Source organism: Brienomyrus brachyistius, chromosome 6 (genome assembly GCF_023856365.1).
Source record: "Brienomyrus brachyistius isolate T26 chromosome 6, BBRACH_0.4, whole genome shotgun sequence".
Classification (NCBI taxonomy): domain Eukaryota; kingdom Metazoa; phylum Chordata; class Actinopteri; order Osteoglossiformes; family Mormyridae; genus Brienomyrus; species Brienomyrus brachyistius.
In genome coordinates, this window is record NC_064538.1 from 15,782,307 (window position 1) to 15,807,963 (window position 25,657).

A 25,657-nucleotide genomic window follows, 5' to 3' on the forward strand; every position below is an offset into this window, starting at 1 on the left:
CCGCTCACGCACACACACACATACACACCCGGGTAATATGCTATCTTTTTTGCTGGTGTATGCACGAACCTACAATTCCCACAAGGTAATTTAGTGGCTGTTGTAAACGTTCCTCTGGCCGTAGTTCCACGATTTATATGTAGGCCTAGTCATTAATATGTATTGTCCTTCAATGTAATAATGAAGAACATTACTATGTCGTTTTTTATGTAACGTGGTTTATCATCTGATTAAGATTCAAATTAGTTTAAGCGTGTACATAAAGTCTGATTTAATTTACAATGATGGAAAGACAAAATGACTGAAGCGGAACTAAGAAGCGAATCGTCGTTTCCCTTTAGGAGCGGGGGACCGTTTTTGCGATAACCATTTCCAAGATGGCGGACCAAGAGGAAGCTGTGAGGGAATTTGTTGCGGTGACTGATGTAGATGAAGAGAGGGCCCGCTTCTTTTTAGAGTCTGCAGGCTGGGATTTGCAGGTACGGCATTTAATGTGCGAGAGAATAATAGGACACTCAATGCTCGAAGACGTTGTTTGGGTGCCGGGAAAATACAATTGACTGTATCCTGCTTTATTTTGCTTTGTAACTCGCTAATGTTATCTGTCATTGTTGCAGCACTGGAGTGTTTGATATCTTCGGTTAAACGTTATAGATATTCTACTTGTTTTATTTTCATAAACATTAACGATTGTAGTTTACCTCTGTATCACTGATGACTAAAGTGCAAGTCACAGGTATGCCGATTAAAAATAGGTAACTATTTCAATCGTCACTAGTTATGCGGGAAATGAAACTGACAATAAGCCAAGCATGCCGTTTAACGCGTTTAATATATGTATCAATCAACAAAATATATTAAACTAACTACAAGGACCAGATAAATAAAAGTTGCATTATTCTTGTGTAGCAACAGTAGTTCGACTAGCCAGTTATTCAAATGAATAAGTTTACTGACAATGAGAAATGGCAGCAACGGTAAATGACAAGGGCAAGCACGGTATGGATACAGTTTTAAGGACAGTCACTCATGTTTTACATTACAGTTTTTAAAAACTTTATACGATCAAAGTATGCTCCTTATCGGCGTATTAGTCCTTTAGACTAATAAGTCGTCGTATATACGATTGATAAATTTTAATAATAATGACAATAATGCTGCTGATGATAATTTTGCATCCTTGTATTGTGAAGCGCTGCCGTTTAAGACTGTTGTGCGTGTGTCTTTAATTTTTCTGTGCTATGTACGGCGGTTTGTTTACCACATGAAAATGCTTTTATTTTCCCTATCATATAACTGTTAATTTTATCTCACAACCTGATCATCTTAACGGCACGTCTGAGGACTTTCGGGGTGCTGATTGCATCTCTGTCCCCCTTTTAGCTTGCTTTGGGCAGTTTTTATGAGGATGGTGCTGAGGATGACATTGTAACCTTACCGCAGCCAGATGGGGGATCTGTTTCTCGTTCTGCAGGACCAAGGTTCACCCTCTGCTTACACTGTTTGTCTTTAAAATAAGGACTTGTATGTCCATCAGTACAAATTGTAGTAGAAAATACTTCTGCTGCTAACTGCATGTACAGTGGTTTGGTTATTATGTTTGCAGGTTATTGGAATAGCATTATACTTTACCAGTATTTGTTGCTGGTAAGTTTCATCACACCCCTCACCCCTTGTCAGTGAACACAGAGTAACCTCCTTCAGAGATCTGATGCACACAGAGGAAGAGGAGAGTGATGAAGAGGAAGGACAGAGGTGAGCCACAACAAAATGAATACTAGTGTTTGTCTCTCCCTGACCTCGACTGTGTTTCCATTTCTTCAGTTTGGTCTCTATACCTTAAGCTAACAATGCTTTAAATATTTTTTTTCTCTACTGGCAAGGGAGGAAAATCAGATAAAACTGGCCACATGATTGTGACTGTGCTACTACACACACACAATTTAAAGCATCCCATTGTGCATTTCCATGTTTTTTTCATTGGGAAAAAAAACGCAGAAACAGAAAAGTGGAACAGTGACATCAGCTTGCTTCAGAACTGTTCTATTCCTGTAATGACTCCACATTTTAAGCGCTCATCTGGCTTCCTGCCCCCTAGATGGCTTCTTAGTTTACATTTGTCTTGCTCACTGCGCAGAGTCCATGTATTCGTATCTTTCTGGAGACTCTCCTTTAATTTCTACGGGCATAACCTTAATTCCAGCTCTGACGGCCTTCACCCCCACCCAGCCCTAACCTTACCCATAAGTAACCAAACAAAATATAATACTTTCAGCATTTTAGGTTTTTTGTAATAATTACAAAAATACACACATTCACCTGGCCACTTATTAGGGTTATTATAGCTGATATTCTTTGACAAATGTTTTGACTGGATACAGCAGGGGTTGCCAAACTTTTTTACCTGGGGACCCAAAAGGGGTCATCTGTCTATGACCCAAACCCAAAGTACCATTACATAACCGTTACATGTTAACGGTATGAAAAGATAAAAACACAAACAACCAAAACTTGAACAAACAATACTTACAATACAAACAATATTTATTCTTCAGTATTTTCTTTTTAAAAATTGGATTTTATTTCATAATTTCTATTGCTCTTGATAATTGACAATTAATGTGCCGCTTTACAACCCCCTACTTCATCTTTCAGAAAACAAAACAGACAATGGAACATCTGACATAACAATGAAAATACAATTTAATTCATGACTTTGACAGCATCAAACAATATTAACGTTGTGCAAGTTTCTTCACCTCCCATCCCACCCCTGCTAAAAGCTGAACTCTCCAACTGTGTTTTTATCTGCCATTGACATTATCAGTAAGACACACTGACATATACAGTTAATGTACCCTTAACACTAACTTAACCCCGAACTTCATCAAAGCATTGTCTCTTGAAGTTCTCCTCATTTAAATGGAAAACCTCTTTTGCCCCAGCTTGTCCTTAAGCTGAGGGTGCTTTGTTTGATGCAAAAATTAGATGTTGATCTAATTTGTTCATTTTAAAACTCTCTTTACTTAGTACCTCTCGGCACAGAATACATTGAGGATGTTACTCCTCACTTCGTAAGATTTTTAGTGAAACCAACTGAAATAAATTCATCTTTATATTTACATTTGGATGACAACTAAACACTAGCTATTCTGACTGTTTACACACACTGAATTAAAATGAGGACTAGAAACAGACCACTCTGATTGTATAGAAAGTATCCAATATGATGTTTGAACATGACAATGACATTGTGACCGATCATTGACGTGTTGACAGGTTAATGTGTTGGTTAATGGACGTGTGGAAAGACCCACCAATTATATTTTTTATGGTCAATCAGTAAATCCCATAGTTTTCTATGAATTTCAAATTCCTGAGATACAGTAATGCTGTTGTCTGTAGAAACACCTTTGGGGTCTGAGCTCTGTCACCATCTACCTTAAGGTTCTACGCAGGAGGCTCGGAGCGCAGCGGCCAGCAGATTGTGGGTCCCCCCAGGAAGCGGAGCCCCAACGAGGTGGTGGAGGAGCTGTTTAAGGGAGCTAAGGAGCATGGTGCTGTGCCGGTGGACCGCCCTGGCCGGGGCCCCGGGGAGTCCAGCAGGGCACAGGTTCGAGGGCCGTTATCGTACTAACTTTGTGGACTGACTTAATTCAGTTTAAACACCCATTTGCTGTTGATCTCAGTAGGCTCCTTGTTAAGTTGGTACTACAGTGATGTCAGACCATTGGGCTCACATGGCCTCAGGCGGGATGTTGAGTGCCATGTTCTGACTGTGTAGACCCTGAAGGAGTAGGTCAGCATCTTCACCATGATCACTCTTTCTTGTACTCCTCTGGCTAACTGGCATACAGGCCTTTGTTGGGGGTGGCTATCGGCTGGGGACGGCGCCCGAGGAGCAGTCTGCTTATGTGGCTGGAGAGAGACGGCCCTCTGACAGCACACAGGACGTGAGACTTTTTCCTTTACATAAAAACATAAGAAATTTACAAACGAGAGGAGGCCATTCGGCCCATCAAGCTAGTTTGAGGAGAACTTAACTAATAGCTCAGAGTTGTTAAAATCTCATCTAGCTTTCATTTAAAGGAACCCAGGGTTTTAGCTTGTGCTACACTAGCAGGAAGACTATTCCATACTCTAACTACACGCTGTGTAAAGAAGTGCTTCCTCAGATTCATTTTAAAATGTTCTCCTGCTAATTTCCACTTATGGCCACGAGTTCTAGTATTTAAATTAATATTGAAATAACCATTTGGCTGAACAGCATCCAGACCTGTTAGAATCTTGTATACCTGCATCATGTCCCCCCTTAGTCTCTTTTGCTCAAGGCTAAACAGATTCAGCTCAGCTAACCGCTCCTCATAAGACATACCTCTAAGACCAGGAATCATTCTTGTAGCCCTACGTTGCACCCTTTCCAAGGCAGCAATGTCCTTCTTAGGGTATGATGACCAAACCTGCACACAATATTCTAGGTGGGGGTCTTCCCAAGGAATTGTATAATCGTACCATCACCTCCCTTGACTTAAATTCATCACACTAAGAGATGTAACCCAACATCCTATTGGTCTTTTTTATTGCTTCCCCGCACTGATGAGAGTGGGACACGGAAGCATCAACATACACACCGAGGTCCTTCTCATAATCGGCTACCTTTATTTCAGTGGAACCCATAAAATATCTGTACTTTATCTTTATCCTCCATGCATGGATTACCTTATATTTATCTATGCTAAATTTCATCTCCCAGGTATCAGCCCAGTCGCTAATTAAATCCAGATCCCATTGTAGCCTCTCTACTGCTAGATCAGTATCTGCTACTCCACCCACCTTGGTGTCGTCTGCAAATTTAACCAGTTTAATGTATGTATTGGTGTCAATATCATTAATGTAAATTAGGAACGATAGTGGTCATAAAATTGAACCCTGCAGTTCCCCACTATGAACGCAGGCCCACTGTGACATTGTGCTTTTGATTCCTTGTGGACTCTTAGTTGTAGTTTCTTTCAGGTTTATGTTTTCTGTTCTTGCAGAACATAAAACCTGTGTAAGCACAAGTCTTTTGTCAGACGTTTCTACTTTGAGGGGTGACATCGCGCAGTGGATAGGACTGCTGCCTCATACCTCTAGGACCAGGGTTGGAGTCTCTGCCTTGGCTCCTTGTGTGTGGAATTTCCCTGATTTTCCCGTGTTATGTTGGGGTTCCCCCTGGGTGCTCTGGTTTCCCAGCACAGTCTAAAAACATGCTGAGATAAATTTGAGTTGCCAGATTTCCCATAGGTTTGCATGTGTGAGTGAATGGTGTGTGAGTGCGCCCTGCGATGGGTGGGAATAGGCTCCAGACCCCTTGCGTTCCTGCATAGGGCAAGCAGTTATAAATGATGGATGGATGGGTTCCTGTTTTGAAGAAATTCACATTGTGTCTGCCCTTTAGATATAATAGGTGAAGTTTGTTTCTTCACTTTCTAGAGTTTGAAATATTCCTTTGAAATATTTCATGGAGTTTTTCAGGATCACGGTTAAAGCACTAGATACTGGACTGCTGTTTTCATACATACTGTAGGTGGCACAGATGCTCAGTGAGCATCAAGTTTGCCTCGCAGCACCAGCATAGAAGGGTTTGGATCTGACTTCTTCCAGTGTCCTTGTCCCCCTAGGGCTCTGACTGGGATAAGCACTTGGAGACTAGATGGATGTTTTCTCTTGGAGGTCAGGGAGGGTAATGTAATTCAGTTCAATTTTATTTATATAGCGTTTTTAACAACAGTCATTGTCACAAAGCACTTTACATATACCCCCCCCCCGAACCCCCACCAAGCAAGGCTGAGGCGACAGTGGCAAGGAAAAACCCCCTCTAGCAGGAAGAAACCTTGAGAGGAATGTAGACTCGGAAGGGGACCCCATCCGACCAGGGAGCATGAAACTGCATTTACATTGACATTAATTTCAGTCTATATAGTTTTAAAAGTTCCAATTGGTTTCATGTAATTATCTCCAAGGAGTCCAGGTGACGGTTCAAGCGGTGCAGTGTCAGCTCAGGATCAGCTCGGAAATGAGAAGAGGGAGAAGCGTTATTGTCCTACACCTAACCTAAGTACTAAAGTAACTATGGCAGCCTGGCTAAAGGAGAGACCTGCACAGACATGAGGGTTTCAGGGGTTTTAGCGTCAAGCCAACTACCGTCAACATTTTAAGTGATCGGCGAGACTGTCAGGGCTACAGCAACAATCCCCCCCTTTCACCTTTAATCTCAAAATGTGGATCTGTGTCTGGATGCAGGTGCATGTGGTGCTAAAGCTGTGGAAAACTGGGTTCAGCCTGGATGAAGGGGAACTCAGGAACTACTCCGATCCCAGCAACGCTCTCTTTCTGGAATCCATTCGCAGGGGGTGAGGCTGTAGCTCTGGAGAGGACTGCAGTTTTTTTTTTTTTCTTCAGCTCTTTACTTTCATAGGCCTAGTGGCAAGTGTGTAGCTCTCTGACCAGCCTGGAGGACACATGGTGCTGTCCAGGAGAGCATGTCCCTGCAAATGTAATAAAACTAGTTAGGACTGACCACTGGCAACATGCAGACGCCCCGATAGACTGCATGTTTTACTTCCTGCTTTTAGGGAGATTCCTCTTGAGCTGAGGCAGCGGTCCAGGGGTGGCCAGGTCAATTTGGATATGGAGGACCACAGAGATGAGGACTTCTTCAAGCCCAAGGTAGCCTTCAAGGCCTTTGCAGGTGAAGGCCAGAAACTGGGCAGGTGAGTGGGCAACTTTGTACTCTGATTTGTGTTTATGTACTCCAAAGCTTTCCTTTTAATATGTATTTTAAGGAAAATAATTCTTAGTAACCCAACAGTTGCAGAGGACAGTGTTGCTCTGTCATTCTTATGCATGAATTTGTAAATAAAATGTATGACATAATGCATCTTGTAGAGCAATAGTAATAAAGTACAAGTAAACGTGCTAACAGACTTGGAAAAAATTATTCCAAAGAACCAGAAACGGCAGGCAGGGGGTGTAATGAGTCTCACGTTGGTTTCCTCCTGTTCCTTGGGCCCAGTGCGACCCCTGAGCTGGTGTCAGCCCCTGCAGCACTGGGCGGGCAGCGGGACCAGGAGGTTACGGAGGCCGAGGCCAGCGCCTCCGTAGCACTCGACTCTGCTCAGCCAGTGACCAGCATTCAGATCCGGCTGGCTGATGGAGGCCGGCTGGTACAGAAGTTCAACCACACACACAGGTGAGCTCTGCCCAGCCAGCCCACCCTCCCACCCACCTGCATGCTTGCCTTGCCTTCCGCTGCTGTTCTGATCACCTCAACCGACTCCCCCTCCCCCTCCCTGGCTGTGTGCTGTGACCTAAACCCTTATGCTTTATTACATTGGCTAACTACCTTCCAAAACAGGAAATGGATCATATTAATCAAGTTTGCCATGCATCTCTCTCCCTCTTTATACCTCCCTGCCTCCCTCCATCTCTTTTTTTTTTTTCCCTTTCACTTTCTCCCTCTCAATCTCCCTCCCTACCCCTCTTTCTCCCTATCTATCACTCTCCTACCTCCATCCATACTGCACCTGTCCCTTGCCGCTCCCAGGGTGTCCGACGTGCGCCAGTTTGTGGTGGGGGCGCGTCCGGCTATGGCAGCGCGGGAGTTTGTTCTCATGACTACCTTCCCCAACAAGGAGCTCATGGACGAAAGCCAGACGCTGCGAGAGGCCAACCTGCTGAACGCTGTCATCGTACAAAGGTTGAAGTGACCCGGGCGCCACGCACGGACTGGAGCTTTTATAGTTTTTGTTTAGTGACATGTTTTCCCTCCGGAAGTGTCTGACCTCCACATCAGGGAGCAGCAGTGCTGTCCGTTACTGGCCTCCAGTGGTGAGGAGGAGGGTGAGAAAGGAAGCTGGGTTTGATTTAACAAACTTCTCTACAGTAATAAGGGAATAAAATCATTTTTAAGAAAATAATGCCCTGACTTCAAGGCTTATTCTGCAGTTTTCCATAATTTTTGCTGTTCTGTGACTGATAACTTGTTGCCCCCCACACACTAATACTGTCACTGAAGTGCGATATCCAGCACAGACCAATTGCAGATGATCCCCCACTCCACAGGAAGTGGAGGTTTATCTTCTTAAATCTGCTGCAAACATGCGATCAAATTAATCTTTTAGAAGAATTGTCTGTCCTCAGATGTGGGCTGAAAAAAATTCCACATGATGGATGAGCAGTGTTTTCCCCCTAAAAAGCAGTACCCTCAGAGCACCTTGAAATGTTAGTTTATAGTAACATGGTTTACATTGAAGAAGATTTACATAAGTGCATCTATAACTTTGGATCTGTAATCTTACTCACTGTGTTACTATTTGAGGTTGTGTATGAACTGGAAACCGATTAAAACCTGACTTTGTCTGATGTTCTGAGTTTTGAATTCCTTCACTCTCCTGTGTGACTGAAGTTAGTTGCATGACTCACGTTTCAGCGTTCTTTCCAAATGATACGTGTGCTGCAGTGCACAAGGCTGTTTGCCATTTAATGTCCATTGTGTCACTGTACTTCTCAACCTCCCATTACGCTCGTGCCTTGCTAATGGGCAAAGTTGCTAGCACTGTTGTCTCGCCCAGTTTTGTGGGTTTAAATTCTGCCTCCGCTCTGTCTACGTAGTTTGCATGTTGTGCTGCTTTCTTTTGGGTGCTCCGGTTTAGGTGAACAGCCTCTATTTTGCCTGTAGTGTATGATTTTGTGTGTGCCCTTTCGATGGACTGACATTCTGCCTTGGATGTACCCTGCTTTGTCCCGTATGTGACCCTGGACGGGCTCCAGGCCTCCGTGTCCTTGTACTGGATAAGCCGCACAAGAGATGGATTGATGGTCATGTTCATGGGAATATAAATATGCCTGAAGTATCCCTTGGAGACTTGCTTTGGGTTTTTAATTTGGGTTAAATTTTCTGATTTATTTTAAAAATTAAAATATGTTTACTCCCTGACTGGGTTATTTTCTTTTTGGGGTAGCCTGAATAGTTCTGAAAATCTATTTCCGGGTCAAAGACATAAGGTTTTCAAACTACTACAAAAATAAAACCGCGATTACGATTGCCTAAAAGCCTTTTTATGTTCATTGGAGTGTCACCTATGTGCTCATATTACTTACATTTAAGAATAAAGCCAATAATTCATATTTACTGTGATTCGTATGAGGGTGCCTTAGTAAAATATCATTCGTTGTAATGTTTTTCCCAAAAAAGTTATGCCCACTTTTTCATAAAAACATTTATCCATGCTGAGACTAGCAGAAACATAACTACACATAAAAATACACATATGGCTGAACTTCCATATAACAGAGCGAGAGAGAGCGAAAAGACTAATATGCAACACGCATAGAGAACATGGGGTTTACTGTGCAACATTGTTGAAGTATATAATGTATGATTGCAATAATACTGTACAATCCATCAGTTATACCTTGCGTGCAGTGCAATAAAACTGTACAATGTAATTATGCAATTTAATGTGAAGTGTTACCCAACCAACTATTGCATTATTATATTTATCCTATTTTGCTGACAGCAGCATGAAAGCACAAAAACAACACATTTCTCTTATTCTGACTAGTCTTTCCTGCCTAGCAACTGGATCTTTTGTCTGTGCCATTCAGCCCTCTCCTTATTAGACAACAGGCTTTGAAAAACTTTAAAATGTAATAAAATCACTAAATATGAATATGCGATATAGTAAAAATGAATTGCAAGGTTGTAAAATATAGGATAACAAAGCTACTGCCATTCTGCAGAATAGGTGGCGTTGTGGTATAACATGAAACTGTTGTGCTGAATGACGAAAGTGTGATAGTTAAGGACGGATTTCATACATAATCACATTTTACATGCAGTTCCTTGGTCTGCTATATAACGTGATGATTATCCTAACTTAACACATAATATAAAATATACAAGTCAATAATTAGGCTCAGAAAATGAGAATAAGCCAACTTGTAGATCCATGCACTAGCTCCAGTTTACTCAAGTTTAGTACAGGTTTCAAGATCCTGATACCTCCATGGTTTTAGTCTTAAAATATTGACGTAGACCCATTTCTTTGGCCTAGTATACAATGCTAATGTTGTTCATGCTATGTGTTGTGGCCCAGGTACTGTTTGCAAAGCTTTATTGCCACTTTATTAATTTCCTGGCCTTTCCAATCCTCTGCTTTCCGCTGGCATCTGGTACCTTAGTTCCACTATACTGAGCCTCACTGCAGTGTTTCCTTACATCCTTAGTTAGGAAGAGCAATGGAGAACTGGAACAGATAACAGTAGACTGGAACTAAACAGCTAATTGCACTTGTATGGTTTGTATGCCCTGAGGGGTAGGAAGTCAGTTGACCGTTGACCCTCAGAATTTTTTTTCCATGGGTGTTTATCAATACAAAGAATGCAAAGACCATACTTGTGGTCTTGGAAAAATTAGTCTTGCTAACTTGCCCTCCAAGAACAAACTTGGGACACAATGATTCATGGGATTGGTCTCGCTTGGTAAGGATGTATCTGATGTATCCTTGATAAGTGGAATGGGGCAAGACGACATCAGAGGATTTCTACCGTCCTCTGTACTTCTGTCCTGGAGAATTGGAACTGGTCTTCGGCAATGGAAGATGACGTAAAACACAAGTTCGGCCAATTATGTCAATTACGCATATTGAGAAAACCCCCATATCTAATTAGACGTTTTGTTCCCCTTCTCTCCTGTCTTCTGTACAATATGGTGGTGTGTATTTAAAGATGTGTATACAAAGCAGTCTGATGCAACTTTCTTGTAAAGGGGGTTCTATAAACTAAACTGCACAATGTAACGCGATTTTTTTTACATGAATATGCTTTCCGCGGAGAAGTCCAGTGAGTTTAATTCACAACTGTCATAGAATTATATTATCCAATCAGCTCTGCCCCCCGGGCGCTGAATTAGCTGCCCCCTGCTGTGTCACGATGTCACATATGGGTTAAATGCAGAGGACACATTTCGTTGTGCACTGTGTGCTGTGGCGTGTCAACAATGACCACTGATCACTAAATTCTAATTATAAATTCTAAGCCTACAAGCGTATGCTTGCCTGCGCTATTTGTTTATAATGCCGTGCAAAGATGCCTATAACTAAAACGTAAAGTATAAGTGGCGCTCAGCCCCACAACTATTGGCAACAACGAAGGCTAGGGGTACGCCTACATTTTGGAGGCACGCCTCACACTATGCAGTTTGCTTTTAGTCGCTAAACGTTGTTCAGTAATCAAGAGGACATGGCTCGGAGCTCGTTGGATACTTCAGCTGCAATAACAGCAGAAGAGTCGCAAAAGTGCATCGCCGACGGCAAGGATTACAATGCATCTCCCGTAAGATTAAAAAACTTTATGTAAGATACCGGGTAGATTTGTAAAAGATACGAAAAAGGAACAGAAGTAATATTATCTTATAAAATATGAAATAGCTGCCTTGTATGTGCTTGTCTCTGCGTTTAACAAAACAGTTGTCAGCAAGGTACTTTAAAATTTGCAGTTGACAAAAAATGTTACTCATTATAGTGCACCGCCTTGGACTATAACCGCTAGTTATTCAGGTGAAAGTGAAAAAGCAGGTTAGCTCAACCGCGCACCTCCACGGTTGAGGGCTCGAATCCCTATATACAGATTGTAATGTGACGCCCCATTTACTCTCATTCCTATTTTGCAATCCTAGAAGAATTCGAGTTTATTTGAATAACAGCTGACCCCTGGGAGGGTCTTACAGTGTTTCATGTTCAGACTTACCAACTTGGAGATCCAGGGCAGTATGGTGTCCGTCAAATAATGCATGCATCCATTCCTGAGCTCCTGTACTTTGTGCACAGTACAGGTCTTAGTAAAAAAAAATTAGGAAGTTTGCCTTGATTAATTGCAGAAGCCGTCAGGATTACCTCTGTCCAGGAAGCTATGTTATGCGATTGGAGGTGCCCCATATCAGATGACAAACAACGCTAAGGGTTTCTTTTTGCAAATTTTTCTGCTGGATGTCGTTCAGGTGAGCATTATTCCTCAGTGCCACAGCAACTTCATATGTCTTGTAAGCTGATGCACTTGTGAGCTTCACAGAATTGGTGTGATGTTTGCGTCTGACACATTTTCTGACACGAAGTGTATCTATGCACACTGTACTACCCACAACATACATTCTCCACATGGTACAACTTACAGAATTTGCAATGTTTACCTGTTACTATAATTTTTGCAACCTCTATTGCTCCTTTCACTCATCTGTCATGGTTTTCCTTTTGCAGGGTCTCCATGAGTGAAATAGTGCTTTTGAATGTTAAAAAAACATAATAGTAACTTGATGTCCTCAGTAAGATTTCAATATGAGTAAAAAGAGAAGGAAGTGATGGTTTTGTGCCACTTTGTGAAACTTGTTCTTCAAATCTATGGCAATCAGCCTGTTGGAGCGTGATAGCAGAGGACTGCAACAGATCTTGTCTAAAATGGGGTTTGCATTGTCCTATGATATGAGGATATCTAACTGTAAAGATGGATGAATGTTTATTTATTACCACATATAAAAAAAACAACAATTTTATTGCCATTCATGTTGTTGGGTAAAGCTAAAAAATGGACACCACATGCTTTTCATATTCAGATATTTTGGGTCTCATCTCCAGATGGGTGCGTTCCCCACCTCTCTCATCCTTTTCCTTGGTCGAGCCTGGGATGCCATTTCTGACCCCCTGGTGGGATACGTTGTTAGCAAAAGTCGAAAGACCCGTATTGGAAAACTTATTCCCTGGTAAATGACCCACCGTTTCTTCCATTTTTTTCATCCTCTCCTTCTCCTTCCATCCACATTTGATAGAAACATGCACTGATATAAAATAAACATAAATAATTGTGTATATTTTATGTATAAGATATCACTTTCATATAATCCTCGGTTGCTTTTTGCTGGAACAAATTTTCAACAAACCATGATTCCATGGAGCTGGGTCAGATTGTTTTGTAGGTTCCTGGGTGGAGTTAGACTAATTCAATGGATTTTAAAAAATCAGTCCAATCATCAGACAGAACTTAGTGACTGCAGCTTAATTCTGCATTTAGCCTGGCTCCAGCTGTAAAAGAACTAGGAAATTGATAATTATCACTCAAGTAAGCATGCATGGAACATTGAAATGCTTGTTGTCCTGTTTAACTCAGTGGCATTTGCCCAGAGTTGAATATTGAGGTGCCTCTTTTAAACATGATGATCCTATGCACAAAAATGTAAGGAAGTGCATGCAAAAAACAAGGCTTTAGACAGGGTTTGTCATTCTAACACGTCAAATGCAAATCATTTAATGGTCCAGCATAGCTTCCTACATAGCACAAGTTCATTGCATTGGTAAAGCAAATTTCCAATGCTGCTTCTTATCCATGTGCATTGTTTAATAAAGATTATTTTTGTGTCTGGCATGTTTCATGCAAGGGCCGGCATGGTGGTGCAGTGGTTAGCACTGTTGCCTCACACCTCTGGTGGTGTGGAGTTTGCATGTTCTCCCCATGTCGTCGTGGGGTTTCCTCCGGGTACTCTGGTTTCCCCCCACAGTCCAAAAACATGCTGAGGCTAATTGGAGTTGCTAAATTGCCCATAGGAGTGCATGTGTGCGTGAATGGTGTGTGAATGTGCCCTGCGATGGGCTGGCCCCCCATCCTGGGTTGTTCCCTGCCTCGTGCCCGTTGCTTCTGGGATAGGCTCTGGACCCCCCGTGACCCAGTAGGATAAGCACTTTGGAAAATGGATGGATGGATGTTTCATGCAAATACAGTTGTCTATGTTCTTAACACAGCATTTTATGACATTTATGCAGTATGACACGTGGCTTGAATCTGGTCTTGGACTTGTGGAAATGTGTCTACCCCACCCAACATGCGGCCAGCCTCTCTATGACCATTGTGATATCAGAGCATCCCTGTGGAACCTAATTCAGGCAATTTGTTAAATCTTCCAGAACTTCTGCATGCTAAATTTGTTCAGCATTTACAGAACCTACAATTGTAGTTTCTGGAAGCACGTAAACTTCCCTTATGCAGTGGTAACACAACAATGGTTTACTCTTTAATTTTAGTTTTCAAAATGCAATATACACTGTCCTCAACTTATGACTGGGTTCTGTTCTGACAGACAACTTCTGCATCGAAATGGACGTATGTTAGAATAGGATCATCACATTGACTTTTAGGTGTGAGAATTAGACTGGAAGATTCGTATGAAGCTGGCTTGGTTATGCTGCAGTACAGTATAGTATTTCCCATGGCAGCTGTCATACAGCACTGCTGGGTGTCCTGCCGGGCCATCAGAAATTAATTTTTGAAAACATTTACATATATTTTTAAGTCAATTCCATAGAATGTAAGTTGGGACAGTCTGTGTATGTTTTTTTCCAGCTTGGAGGTGGGAGATCTATGATAAGTTTCCCTGTATCCAAGTCATGGACGGAATCATATCATGATGTGATAACATAGCAGGGAATGTGGAGGATAAGACTAAACAATTCGTCTCACAATTAGTCTCACCAGTATTACATTATGTGATGCTTATATGTCCATATGCAGATGAAAACAAAAATCGTAGGTGGATGAATTTGTTGTTTTATTTTTGTTTGAAGATATCAGCTGCCTAACATATGATGTTTGGTTAAATGTGTTAATAGTTTTGCACATAACACGGCAGTTGACCTACAGCATTTGTAAAAACATGTGACTCAATTTCCCTTGTGTTCTCAATTTTTTATGATATGGCTTGATTATGAGAGAGTCATGCGTTTAACACGTTGCACTCAGAGGAAAAGGGGAAATATTTGTACCTTTGCTTGTCACCTTTTTTTCTTAGTGTGTGTAGAGATATAAGAAAATACATGAAAAGATTTGATTTATTTTTGCTGAGGTTTTAAAGATTAGAGATTTACTTGGGTTGGGAAGATTTAGGAAGAACAAAACATGGAATGTCCAGCATTCTTATACCTTTGATGAAAGTGTTAGCCTCACTCAGAGTGAGAGAATGAGAGAAACAATGCGACTGATAGTGGAGATTCTATCTTTGTATTCACACAAAGTCTTGAGGAAACAGAAGTTTCCTTTAAATCAGAACTAGATATGCTCTGATTTAAGCTATTAGTTATTAGTTAAGTTCTCCCCAAACAAGCTTGATGGGCCTAATGGCCTCCTTTTGTTTGTAAATTCATGTGCTTATGTTTCAGTGACTGAATTTATATATCTTAAAGACCTAGTAGCTTATTGTGTATACAGCTAAAAACCCAGAATTTAGCTTTATCTTAGAGCAGAGCTTCTGTATGGATGTGCCATAGTTTTCATTTGGTTTTATTGTGGTTGCTTCCAGGATAGTGTTCTCCACACCCCTTGGGATTGTCTCCTACGTTATGCTCTGGTACACACCTCAGAAAACCATGTCTCCAACATTCAGCTTCACCTGGTACTTCACCATGTGCTGCCTCTTCGATACCTTCATGAGTGTGAGGCAATCACCGTCCATCGTCTTCTGTTTTCCGCATGTCCCTATGTAGAAGACACTTAGCACCATTTATCAGTTACTGACTCGATAGAGATCCTTCGTAAAGCTGAAAAAGACTGTTTTAGCGATACAACCACTCCTTCTTTAGCGATTACCTTGGTTAGCGACCATTCACAAACATGGTGGAAATAAAAAAATATTCCAACCCATGCACAAATTTTGTATGGCCTCCAACCACACATATTGGAGTGAGAGAGGTCTTTGAATTAGATTGTACAAAAGGTTAAAAATGTGCAATTTATAAAGAATAAAACAAAATCAAGTATGGAAGGCTGGAGTCATAAGCACAATCATGGTCACACCTAGGCTACCATAATTTTCACTTAGCGATCATTTTGCTTAATGACCTGGTCATTGGAATGGAACTCGGTCACTAATCAAGGACTGGTTGTATTCCAATGGTTACCACATTCTTTTGCATCCTAATTTACAAATGGTATATTATTATGTGTATACATTTTGTTTGTTTTACAGTGTCAGTCAATTGTGTTGTATTCCTATCTTCACAGTGTTACCATGTCCCTTACTCATCCCTCAACATGTTCCTAGGAGGGAACCAGAAAGACCGAGACTCAGCCACAGGATACAGTATAAAGCATCTTTTGCTTTCTTTTCATTTCACTGTTACTTTTTGGGACACCTCCATACAATAAGAGCATTAATCCACAGCTGTGCAATGTGAGAATTATGGTACAAGCTGATAGGTGGTTTGGACCCCTGAGAGTTTTTAATTTTTTGCTTACGTTCCTTTAATTGTGTTCTATCTTTATGCAGCCCCTACTTTTTCAGGACCTACCTGTCAGTTTTTTTTGTTTAGTTCATTGTATCATCCCTCGACGTTTTTTGCTAAAACGGAGAAATGCAAACATAAAGCTGTAATTATGCGCTGTTTGCCTTGTTATCAGGAGACAGTCCTATGCTTGCTGGGCCCTGTCAACAGAGCTTCCTCCCATTTACATTACCTTATCGGGGGAAGGTGGGCCAGCTCCTGTTCACGAAGCCAGAGGAACAGAGCTGTGAAAGATTCTGCATTTGCCTGCATTTCTGCAATATACCTGAAAGTCTGTGTTTATTGAATTCAGCTTATATTTATTGACCGTCACCTTCCTGTTCCAAAAGAGTATTTTCTTTTATACAACAGGAATGGGTGTAGAAGTGTTGTCCACGTTAGCTGGAGCAGGCATTCAGGGTCAAATTGTGGGGGTTTATCACGCCAAGAAGGCCCACGCTTGCAGCCAGCTGAACTACAGTGAGACTTCACAGCACAACGTATCTTCAGGCATCAGTGATACTCTACAGGAAATAGTGAGGGACCACCGTCTCGGTCTGAGTGAAGGTTTCCAACAAATCCACACAAAGAAGCAAAGCGACACATAAATGTTATCTGATATGAGACCAAACGATTTTCTGTTTTGTATGGCTAAATGTTGTACCAAACAAATGACAGATGCTAACACAAATAGCTTAAGACTAATTGTAAGTAATGCATGGCATCTTTTTCTTTATAAACAATATACAAATGCAGTCGGTCGTTCAGTTATGACTGTATCAAGATGTTAAATTGGTTGGTGCAATATTTTGAATTTGCTGTAAAGATCATTGATGATTTTAATGCCTAATTTGCTGGGGCTGGGATGGGGGGGGGAGTTGTTGCTTCACAGGATGTTGGGACTCCCAAAAAGGTTATATTTATGGGTGACTAGGCCAGTGACCAGATGGCTTCAAGTCTGAATGTGTTGCATGCTGCTGATCGATGATTTTTATATGATAAGACCTGTAGTTCTCACCAGTTGTACTTTTTTTCTAGTCTTAAACAGTTTCAAAATGACACTATAGCAGCTAAGTGTAAACTATTTGCATTGGGTTGTTTTTGGATTTGAATTTTAAATTTGACTTTGAATTACATACCAAGTTCCATTCTGTTTTATTCTTGCCCCTGTGACATTCAGAGGAGGGCCTATGTGATTGCCGCTGTAATCATGGGGATGCTGTACCTCCTGTGCTGCATGGTGCTATTCCTTGGTGTCAAAGAGCAGCTTGGTAAGTTTGGGGGGGGGGGGGGGTGATAGGGAAAGGGCATGAGGGGCTGCTTTGTGCCTTTGGGGGTAAATGAGGCACGTTTGCTTACGAGGTGCAGTTCCACGCTGGGTTTCCCAACAGGCGACTCGGCTTTCACAGGATTAGAGTGATGTAGGAGGGTAGACCTGTTTGAATTGAAAGGAGTGCATCTGATTCTGCTAGTCAGTCACTTGTTGCCTTGCTCAGATGTGCTGGTGGAGCATTAGAAATGTGGGCTGATTTGGGAGGGCCTGATGATGGGGCTGGGGAGACCTGACAAGCGGTACTGCTCGCCTACACTTCTGAGAACTTGGCATTTCAGTCAATATCCAGGTGTTTTAACAGGTAGTGAGAATTATGGTACAAGCTGATAGGTGGTTTGACTGGCCTGATTTAATGTTTATTCTTTGGATAGCCTATAACTTCTATTTTACTAAGTATTGATAAGATGGTCCCGTGACCCAGTAGGATAAGCGGTTTGGAAAATGGATGGATGGATGGATGGATGGATGATAAGACGGTCATGTTTTTCCTTGGCCAACTTATATTACCTTATAAAGGTATAACGGTTTTGTTTATTTCTATTTTTATTGCTGCTTATTTGTTTTTCTTCAATATTTCTCTTACCTCACGCCAAGTCGCGTGACCTTCAGTTCTAGCGCAGTCGAAGTTTAATATTGCAATTCAGCATGAAATCTGAATTCTGTTGCTGCAGCTCCTCTCAGCACCCTGGACCGACTTCGTATGCCATACTTGACCTGCTTGAAAATGGTGGTGAATCACACCCCCTACACCTGGCTCGTTTTCGGGTTCCTTTTTTCGTCCCTGGCTTTTCAGGTAAGTTCATACTGAGGAATCAGGTGTGAAAGTAGAGCCTCTGTTAAATTCTGAGAGTTAATACAGAAGGAGGTATTAAAAAAGGTGGGGAATTGTAGTAAGAGTCAAGTTGGTTTCCAGGTGTAGTCAGTGGTTTATGTTAACGGATGGTATGGTGATGAGCATGACATGCTAATGATGAGTAACATAATGATCAACATGATAACAGCATAATCCTATAATCTTCCTCTGCCTGCCTTTAATACTGCTCCCCTTTTACAGATGGCTCAGGGGAATTTTGCTTTGTTCAATACCCATGTGGCTGGTCTGGGGGCTTATTTCCAGCACCTTGCCCTCATCCTGCTGGTGAGTTCTCTCCAACCACAGCCAAAACTGCATTGTGGTCACCCTTCTTCATGTGTACTATGCTTTAGACCTGCTGCTGGAACATTGCTTTTACTTATAGGACCAGTACTCTGCTTTATGTTGCATGGTGGAGGTAGCTTAATGGCAGAGTCTCTTCAAATAATCAAAGTTAATGGATAATTTAAAAGCTCTTGAAAATTACTCAACTCCTATCTCTCAGTTTGACTTCCCAGAAGTTATTGTACTATGACAGTTATAAAAAGCTTATTTCTGTGAACTTGCTTAGCATATCCACCTACACCTAATGGCACGTCATTGAGGGATGTGGTAAAATACAGAGCTTGTTGTGTGTAGAACATGATATGAAAATTAAGTGGCCTTACCTTCACTCATTCCTGGTACTTCACGGAAGGTGCAATGTAAGGCAGAAAATTGTCAGACACTTATAACGCTGGCCTATGGTAGCTTTCTCTCCTTAGAAAATACATTACTGCAAATTTATCAAAAATAATTGAGAGTATTCAGAGCCTTCAGTAACAAGAGTGGAATATATGAATTGCTTACCAAAAATGATTGAGTGACATTACTATGAAATATGAAGCTAAGATTCAACTTATTAAGGAACTGATTGGTTTCAGATCAGTGAAAGAGATATAGAAGCATACATGCTATTGCTATACTACATTTAAACTTTTATACAGAACATATAATGAAAGAAGCGAAAGAAATTTGTGGAAGAAGAGAAAGAGGATATGAAGATCATAAAATAAAAGTTAAAAGATGAAACTTCAGCAAGATACAGCATGAAGAAATCAAAGGTCATGACCCATGGGATCAGCAGCTAATAGTACTAATATTCCCAGAATTAGTTGTGTAAGACCTGTTGGTCCATCTTTACTGTGAAAGTGGATTGAGTGGCAGGGAATGGTTTGTTTCAGATATTCATGCACTATTCATACACTATATGGGCAACTGTATACCAGCTTTTCAAACGTCTTATTCCAAAATCAACAGTGTTAATATGAAGTTGGTCACCCCTTTGTTGCTGTAATATCCTTTCCATTAGATGTGCCATTCAGGTTGAGTATTGATATTGGCTGATTAGGCCCCTTTCTGGGAGCTTTTGTGGCTGCCGCTTTGCAAGTGAACTTGCTCCCAGATATTACCACTTATTAATCACTTAACTTTTATGGTTGACCAGAACTAGCAGGGCAGAAATGTGGTAAACTGACTTGCTGGAAAAATGGCGTCTTAGGATGGTGCCAAGTGGAAATTCCTTGGAATTTCCTACTTCTTGGAGGCATTGTGTGACAGTGTGCTTAATGATACACCTCTGTCAGTAATAGGTGTAGCTTAATTAGGCAATTCCTCCAATAAATAGGAATGTCCACATACATGCAGTCTGTGTACGCACACCATGTATTTCACAAGTTACCAATGGCCGTTCAGGACGTATCTCATGCTTAGTAGAGGAGCGTCCGTATTTAGGTTCAGATAGTTCTACTGTTTGATTGTAGCCTGTTTCCACTGTTCTTTTGTATGCAGAGTGCCTCTACACTGTCTATTCCAGTGTGGCAGATGCTGCTTCTGAGACTTGGCAAGAAGACCACTATCTTTATTGGACTGTCGGTCAGTTAGTCTTTTCTATTGCATGAGATCTTTACAGAGTTATTCTATTACACAAGATATTTGCTTGTTTCATGCTTTCACCATTTCAAGCTTAAGCCTGGACTTATTCTGTAGATATACATCCCAACTCTGATCATCATTGCCTCTGTGAAGACCCACCTCCCAACCTACATCCTCATGTCCATCCTAGCTGGATCCAGTCTTGCAGCATTATACTTGCTTCCCTGGTGAGTTCTTCCTCTTCAGCGTTCACTGTCACTGAGACACTCCTCCTGTCTGGGCTACACAAAAATGACCTGGGGATTTCCCCACAGCTGATATTTACATTCACAGTCACTTATTCAGATTATGGTTTACCTATTTATTTTGTTAGCAGGGCCACGGGGTTCCAGAATCTATGGGTACAACCCAGGATGGGTGCCAACCCATTGTAGAGTACACTCACACACCATTCTCATCTAAGGGCAATTTGGTAACTCCGTTTTACCATACCATGACAACACAGAGAGAACATGCAAGACACCATGGTGGAATCTTGAAGCCTGGTCCCAGAAGTGTGAGGCAACAGTGCTAAACACTTCATCCCCAAACCACCCCTGTTATGGATTGAAATAGCACAAATACTTGAAGTAATTAAGCTGAAAGAATGAGTTGGATTGAAAGGAGTCTGATATGCGTTTAAAATTTTAGAAACATTGTTTCAGTTACAAAATTATGGTCTGCAGGTTCAGGTTTTTAGTTGTTGTTTTTTTTTCAGATTAGCAAGTGTTACCATTTTCTGCTACTCAGATACAGTGCATTTAATGTAGCAGGTCAACATGCCCTTGATATTGGGCCAACCATTCATATTGTCTTACATGTATAAATCTTGTAACATCAGTGAATTAAAAATTGAATTACAAATGAAAAGAAATATATGAACTACGATATATGAACTACTTGTGCAAGATCCCGCCATTCTGTTTTAATTAATATCCACAGACAAGGGTACCATATATGGGGGAGGGGAATAAGGTAATTGCAAGGGCCCCTGAGTGACAAGGGCCCTAAAATTTGTAACATAATTGGACTAGTCTAGGTTGGAGACCCAATATAATGTGCTTTCATGAGGCTGAAAATCTCTAGTGGTGCTTGTGTCTGCAGGCATAGCCCCATTGGATATATTAATGGTTTTTAATAGAAACTAATAGTATTTCTTCCTGGTTGTGAACAGCACTAGCTTTGTCTGTGACACAAAATCCCAGAATTCAGAGCAAAAATCAAACCATTCAGTCAGCATCTCATAGGAAGCTGATGGAGGGGAAAGGCGAGGAATCATTGCTACTCAGTTCATTTAGTTTTAATAAATAGTTAAGAATATTGTAATTTAGTGCTTTGCATATTTGTTTTATTTCAGGGTTGTCAGGCTTCTGATGTTAGAGCCATTTACCAAATAATTTATCAGATTTGTTCATAAATATTCACCTTCTGTTTTGAGAGCAATGTCATAAACAGAGAAAAAAAGTGTTGGTGGACAAAGTGGTGTGCAACCTTGTTTGAGTCATGTTCAAAAGAAATTACATATTAATAATCATTACGAAGTACTTTCCTTATTGCAGAACACATACAAGAGAAACAACATCATAACCTATGCAAGGGGATCCAAACATGTTTTCCTGGACAAAGGCGGTGCTGGGATTAAAGAAAAAAACCATTCTAAAATATATTTTTTAAAATGGTAGTGTCATGTCCATTGCAGGCATAGAGGAACCTACACCAGCTCCCCTTTATACTTAGTATTTTACAAACATGTAATGTGTGGAAATCTAGATGTTACTTAAAGAGGAACTTGAAACAATGCAGCTACAACTTGTGCATTTTCAAGACTGTATGGGAAGTTTTAAGCTATATACAGTTTTATCTTCATACTAAGTTTGCATATCTTACAAAAACTCTGCAGCACAGCCTATTCCTTTTAGTTTTTGAATCTAGGTTATGTAGGGCCCAAAATCTGGGTGCTCTGGTTCTGTCTAAGCTCCATGCATTAGTGTAGTGGATCATTTATGTGGTAGTTATGGATAGCTGGGAAACCCGTAGGACTGCTGTTATTAAGGGCTAGGTCTGATGTTTAGGCATTTATGTAAGAGATGTCTGCCTCACCGTGATGATGTAATGGACGTGTGCTGCTTTTTTTAAAGCACTGACTCATTTCAACTTAAGGATTGCAGACCCAGCGTCCAGGCATCTAATTCAAGAACCCTTCTGATTTAGAGCGTCTCTGTCTTTCAGGTCAATGCTACCAGATGTGGTTGATGACTTCAAAGTGAAGCACCCAACCTGCAAGGACCTGGAGCCCATGTTCTATTCCTGCTTCGTGTTCTTCAATAAATTTGGAGGGGGCGTGTCAGTTGGGATTTCCACCCTGGCTTTATAGTGAGTTGAAATTTTGCTTTTCATTTACGTCAGTCACATTTCCTTAGTTGTTTTGAGTATGAACACTGAGGCACAAGCCCATCAATGTTAATTCAGCATAATAATTACTCCAATTAAGTTTCGAGTAGAACTTGGAAAAACCTCAAGGCATCTCAGATCAGCATCTTAGGCTACAGTTGTTCTACACAGTAACTCCACCTTTTGTGTTATTATTATTATTATTATTATTATTATTATTAGGGTGATATCCTACAGTATAGTGCAACAAATTAGTCGTACATTGTTTACTATACTTTATATAACATGGTTTTCACTATGCAGCCAAAGTATTAACAGTCAAAGTACTTTTATATTATAGTAAAAATCCATCTCAAGTTTTGCATCATTTCAGATGCCATCTAGAATCACCAACACAATGGTGAATTTATAGTGCAACAGTTAATTATCGGGGGTGCAGAAACGACCTGAAATTCACATATTACTGAAGAACTTAACACCTATCCATCCCTTATGGCTGAAAAGCCCTGTGGGTATTGGCATGTAAATGTTTCATTCGCAATACAACACAAGACACAAGTTGGTAACCAATCGAGGCTTTGTTCAATTTGTATAAAACAGCTGATGAAAACAGACAACCTGAAGCCCAAGTGTGGTTCACTGACGTTTGTGATATGAGAAATCAAGTCATCAGGAAATTAAGAAGGTTATTAGTAAAGCCAAGCTTGATACTGTAGTGATGAACCAAATGGAACTGCTGTGCTGCACTCCTGTTTGCATGTTCTTTTTTTAACACGACTCCTACTTTGCTGTTTGCAAAGTTTTGTCGGGTACGAGCCAGGTGCCTGCAAGCACAATGACAGCGTGATCTCCACGTTGCGGGTGCTGTTTGCTCCGGTCCCCATTGTGCTTTTGCTGGTTGGGATGCTGCTCTTTTACTTCTACCCCATCAATGAGGAGAGGCGCCAGCAGATCCAGAGGGAGCTGGAAGAAGCCGTGTGAGTCCACTTTTACAAAGACGTAACCTGCAAATACTGAACGAAAGCATGTTAGTTAGTTATAGCAGCCATCGCCTGTATAGTAGGAGCATGGATGAATGAACTGAATCAACTTACCTGCTCAAATATTTTACATCAAAGATCAGTGTTACACATTCTTAAGCATGTAGTTGTTTTGCAAGATAGAAAGTACGAGAGTAGTATTTTCTAATATCTTTGTAGGGTCATGGATTTTAAAAGATTTATTGCATGAACTGGTCTGGATCTGACTGGGAGGTATGATCTCTATGTTTTACCATACCAGTCTGTACTGATGTTCTATGCTTGTGTGCACCATCTTCCCCAACAGAAAGGGGAATGCAAACCTTGATGGAATCAGCACTGAGGCCACCCCAAACCCGTCCAAATCAAGCCCCAACTAGAAGCCTTTTTGCTGGGTTTTTCCAAAAGCAGACCTCTGTAAGCCAAATGGATGTGACGTGCCTTAGACAACATGTATGTCTCTCTCTGTGTATTACATAGTAAATATCATTTGTATAATATAACATAATGAATGATTTCGTATGGTATTTCCCATATACAGTCACGGAAAAAGATATCACAGTACAATTTTTTGTTTCAGTCATTTTTCAATTTATGTGTGAGTCCACAACTTTATTCAACAAAAATTACGGAGTTATTTGTTACCCATTGTTGAGGGTCACACCTGAATTTAAAACAATGGCCGTAATTGTGCTTATACAGCCACATCTCTTATAAAAAGTGGTTCTCAATATTTTTCTGCAAACTGCAGTCTGGTTCTTCCCTGTTTCTCATTAATGAAGGGCTTCTTCCTTGCTCTATGGGACCTCAGTCCTGCTTCTAGGAGCCTGATACAAACTGTCCTAGCAGTGCATCTCAGACCTGCACTTAATGTTTCCCGTTCCTTTTGAAGGTTACTTGAGGTCAATTCATGAAAAACAGCCAGATAAGTTGACGGTCATCTCTGGCATTAGAAAGTTGCTTCTGCCCTTTACCTGGCTGGTTTCTGGTCGTTTCCGGTGTCTCCTGCTTCACCTTATATTTATGTACTGTTGTCTTTAAACCTGAAAGCAGCCTGCTGCTCAGGGTATCCTTCTTCCAGCAGAACCGCAATTAAACCAGGATTTAAAAATTTAAATAAGTTTAGCATTATTGCCTCACACCTCAAAGACTGAAGTTGAATCCTGTGTGTACACGGATCCTATGAGTATTCTGGGTTCCTAAAGGTCACGCAGTTTGGTCAGTTGGTTGTTCGTAGTGTATGATAGCCCATGTGTGGAATCAGCATCCTATGCAGATGGTCCCTCTGCTTTGCGCTTTGCTGCCTGAGATCCCTTTAACCCTGTGATGTGACATAAATGGGTGGATGTTGTTACATGTAACTTTTTTTTTTTTACAAAGAAAACAATGAACATTTTAAAGACGCATAGACATACTAATGATGACATTTTGAGTAATAATTTTTTATGTAACTTCAGCAATAAATTTTCAATTAAAATAGTGTTGTTGGTTTCTTATCGTGAACTTAGCGGTAAATAAAGGACGCAGTTTCAGAATACAATACAGTATATGGAATCTGTACTTGCCTAACGGTAACATCGCTATGCAGTCCAAAAACAAGGGAGGATAGTGCCATCTAATGGCTACGGACGATTTCTGCAGTCTGTTAACTTTAGATAAAAGGAAGCTTTAACAGAATTTCTGTTTTATATAACGCATCTCCCTTTTTCTAATATCGACTGCTTTTAGATCTTTGGTTATGTTAGTACTCGTTGGACACCATATATCC

General features: G+C 40.9%; 2 protein-coding genes across 2 annotated transcripts; both read left to right on the forward strand.

The window, feature by feature from the left end:
* nsfl1c (NSFL1 (p97) cofactor (p47)) lies at positions 1 to 8,403 on the forward strand. The gene is made up of 10 exons (XM_049016366.1): positions 1 to 85; positions 342 to 479; positions 1,384 to 1,481; positions 1,681 to 1,755; positions 3,448 to 3,613; positions 3,858 to 3,953; positions 6,283 to 6,392; positions 6,615 to 6,752; positions 7,055 to 7,231; positions 7,586 to 8,403. Exons 1-10 carry the CDS (start codon positions 38 to 40, stop codon positions 7,746 to 7,748), a joined length of 1,209 nt encoding a protein of 402 aa, XP_048872323.1. The 5' UTR covers positions 1 to 37; the 3' UTR covers positions 7,749 to 8,403.
* A 2,818-nt stretch (positions 8,404 to 11,221) lies between these two features.
* LOC125744492 (sodium-dependent lysophosphatidylcholine symporter 1) lies at positions 11,222 to 25,366 on the forward strand. Its single transcript, XM_049016351.1, has 14 exons — positions 11,222 to 11,376; positions 11,921 to 12,040; positions 12,672 to 12,796; positions 15,380 to 15,512; positions 16,081 to 16,159; positions 16,713 to 16,876; positions 17,521 to 17,611; positions 18,345 to 18,466; positions 18,728 to 18,811; positions 20,357 to 20,440; positions 20,555 to 20,667; positions 22,709 to 22,852; positions 23,671 to 23,847; positions 24,197 to 25,366. The coding sequence occupies exons 1-14, from the start codon at positions 11,284 to 11,286 to the stop codon at positions 24,267 to 24,269; spliced, it is 1,602 nt and encodes a 533-aa protein (XP_048872308.1). The 5' UTR covers positions 11,222 to 11,283; the 3' UTR covers positions 24,270 to 25,366.
* The last annotated feature ends 291 nt before the right edge of the window (positions 25,367 to 25,657 follow it).